At 34.0% G+C, this 3,104-nt stretch overlaps 1 protein-coding gene across 1 annotated transcript; it reads left to right on the top strand.

Annotated features, from left to right (window-relative positions):
- The first annotated feature begins 816 nt into the window (after positions 1–816).
- Positions 817–2,741, top strand: LOC120192398 (cytokinin riboside 5'-monophosphate phosphoribohydrolase LOG8-like). Its single transcript, XM_039195185.1, has 7 exons — positions 817–1,127; positions 1,376–1,473; positions 1,555–1,585; positions 1,806–1,905; positions 1,980–2,050; positions 2,139–2,282; positions 2,495–2,741. Exons 1-7 carry the CDS (start codon positions 1,014–1,016, stop codon positions 2,576–2,578), a joined length of 642 nt encoding a protein of 213 aa, XP_039051116.1. The 5' UTR covers positions 817–1,013; the 3' UTR covers positions 2,579–2,741.
- Positions 2,742–3,104: the final 363 nt, after the last annotated feature.

Genomic DNA, 3,104 nt, shown 5'->3' with positions numbered 1-3,104 from the left:
CCATAGAGCCGTTTGAGATTCATGCCTCAATTAAGAATGTTTTATAATATAAGGGTAAATTGAATGAGAAGTCCCTAAACTATAATAAAGCTTTAAATTGGCTTCCAGATTTTTAATTATTGGGTCCTCAAATAATCAATATCTTGTCAATTTTGTAACTTAACTGTTAACTAGGGTGTAAAATATTGGTTTAGATATAATATGATATATACATGTGGATAATCAATTAAACCTTTGAGTGAAATATTATCTTAAATATCTAAAATTGAATGGTTACATAACAAATTCACCGCTAGTGAATTAGGAGATAATCAAGTAAGCCCCTGGCTATATTTCACTTAAGGGTTTTTTTTACTATTGTCTAAATTGACAGGAGTCAATTTGTTATATAAGCCTAAATTGAATTATCAATGTTTGAAAGGGGCCAACATAAATTTCCCCCCACTAAATTAAGGGGCTAATTGGGATTAAATTGAGTTACTAAATTTTTAAAGGACTAAAAATGAAATTATTCCATTAACAAAAAGAAGCCAAGGCATATGTTTGCCTCATGCCTCGGATATTTTAATACACTCCATAACAAATTCAAACATACATTTAACACCTAAATTAAATAATTTGATTGACGAAATTAAAAAACCATTGATCAATGACTAAAATGAAAAGAAGTAATAATTAAGTGGCCATATGTATATGTATAGTTTATCTAACTTTTTATTTCAATAAATATTTTAAATTAAAAATACGTATTCATTGGTGTCGTTACCATTTTAACCCATGTGTAAAGTCTAAGCCTCCGTTAATAGTTTTATTCCATAATTTCTCGTATTTAAGAAAATTAATATAATATAGTATATGATTAAATTCTGTGCTTTCTTCTGAGAGTTTTCATTGTCAGGAGGACAGTTTTTATCTCTTCAAAGGGAAAAGCTATTGCTTTTTGTTTTCTCTAGCAGAATTCAATGATTTGAGATTGTAATAGAAAACAAAAACTGATACACACACAGTTGTTAATGGAAGAAGAGAATCTCAGAAGCAAGTTCAAAAGGGTGTGTGTTTTCTGTGGAAGCAACTCTGGTCATAGAAGAATCTTCAGCGAGGCTGCTCTTGAATTGGGCCATGAACTGGTTTGCCTTCCCTTTTTCACTTCAACACTTTTTAATGTTTGTGTTTTTGCTTTCAAAAGTTCAACTTTTTAATGTTTTGGTAGGTGAATGTTTGTCTTTCATGGAAATTGGGGTGATTGTTTTAGAGAATTGGGTGTTGGTTTCTAGTGAAAAAGTTGAGATTTTTACTGAATTTTTTTAATTCTTAAACAGTGGAGTTTGTACTTGTGGACTTTACTTTTTGCTTATTTGTGGTGTTTTGATCATAGGTTAAGAGGAAGATAGACTTGGTTTATGGGGGTGGAAGTGTTGGGTTGATGGGTTTGATATCCAAGACAGTGCATGATGGAGGCTGTCATGTTCTTGGGTATGTAAGAAAGTTGCATTAAAGAGCCTATGTTTAATGCTGTTTCTTTTACCAAGTAAACTAATTGTTCTTTACATGCAGGATAATTCCAAAAGCTCTCATGCCTCTGGAGGTATCTGTTCTTGCATCCATGTATCATATAGATTGTTTATTGAATATTGGTGCAAGTGTCTCGTTTTATATAGTTTTATCGTTCACCTCATCGGATTCGGTACATTACTAATACTTGATGTTGCTCTTTGGTGCAAGAATTTGCTGGAATATCTTAACGTCAATCGATGCTTTCTTTAATTCTGAGCTTTTCAATGCCTAATCCCGGATAATGTTGACAGATATCAGGAGAACCAGTCGGTGAAGTGAGAACGGTTTCAGACATGCATGAGCGCAAAGCTGCAATGGCCCGAGAAGCCGATGCCTTTGTTGCTCTTCCTGGTAAAATTTCCTTGGCCTTTGTTTTTTAAATAATACAATATAACTAATTCGAACATTAAAATTTGATGTTTTAGGTGGATATGGAACAATGGAAGAGTTGCTGGAGATGATAACATGGTCCCAACTCGGAATACATAAGAAAACAGTGAGGAATTATTCTTCAAGATTGAAGAATTAAGATTGCTACGTTATTATTCATTAATATAAATGTGTGTAAATTAATCTTGATGCAGGTTGGTTTGCTAAATGTCGATGGTTACTACAATAATTTGCTTGTGTTATTTGACAACGGCGTTAAAGAGGGTTTCATCAAGCCAGGTGCTAGGCATATAATAGTCTCTGCTCCAACAGCCAAAGAACTAATGGAGAAGATGGAGGTACGAGCTTTATCTTAACATTTTTTTCAGATCATGAGGTTAATCAGTTAAACGAAGAAGCTAGAGGAGATCATTAAAGAAATGGCTAGCCTGCCAATCATAACGATTCAAAACTCTCTGAGAAACACAGAGAGAAACGAAACTCATTTGTTTCAATTATCTGCATAGGCCTTGGATCACGATTATCTAAAATTTGTACTTAATTTTTGCAGCAATACAAACTTTGCCATGAACACGTGGCTCCTCAAGAAAGTTGGCAGATTGAGCAACTCGGTGATTATCCCAATCAACTATAAATGCACAATGAAGCATTGCTGGTAGGTTTCCCCTTCTTTTGATTCCTGATGTGATGCATAATCATCGAGTTATGAACGACATAGCTCTCTTTGAATGGGCCACATGTTGGTCGTTTACCATGTACTTTTATCGCCATAAAAATGGGATTTGATTATATTAAAATCATCTTAGCTGTTTCTTCAGACATGCACTGATTTATGGCCACCAAGTTGCCATTGGATCTCATTCTATAGTCATTTTAAGTTACTATTACTACATTTTGAAGACAAAACTACTTTGTAATGCAAAAAGTTTATTGCAGAATCTTCTATAAGGTATGGTGAGACGGCCCCACCGTGCCTTAGCTAGGGACATCAAGGACCTCAATTTGGGTTAGCTTTAAAGACTACCTGGGTATCTTGGTGATAGTTGTAGGTATTTAAAGGCAAAATCTTACTTTAAAAGGCATTTCTTCAAGTAGAGGGAAACTAAAGTTGAAACTGGAACTGTTTTTTACATTTACTGAAGGGAATGAGACATAGGGTA

The sequence above is a fragment of the Hibiscus syriacus genome, unplaced genomic scaffold, assembly GCF_006381635.1.
Source record: "Hibiscus syriacus cultivar Baekdansim isolate YM2019G1 unplaced genomic scaffold, ASM638163v2 tig00116975_pilon, whole genome shotgun sequence".
In the NCBI taxonomy this organism is placed as follows: Eukaryota; Viridiplantae; Streptophyta; class Magnoliopsida; order Malvales; family Malvaceae; genus Hibiscus; species Hibiscus syriacus.
This window is presented reverse-complemented; position numbering and strand designations above follow the sequence as displayed.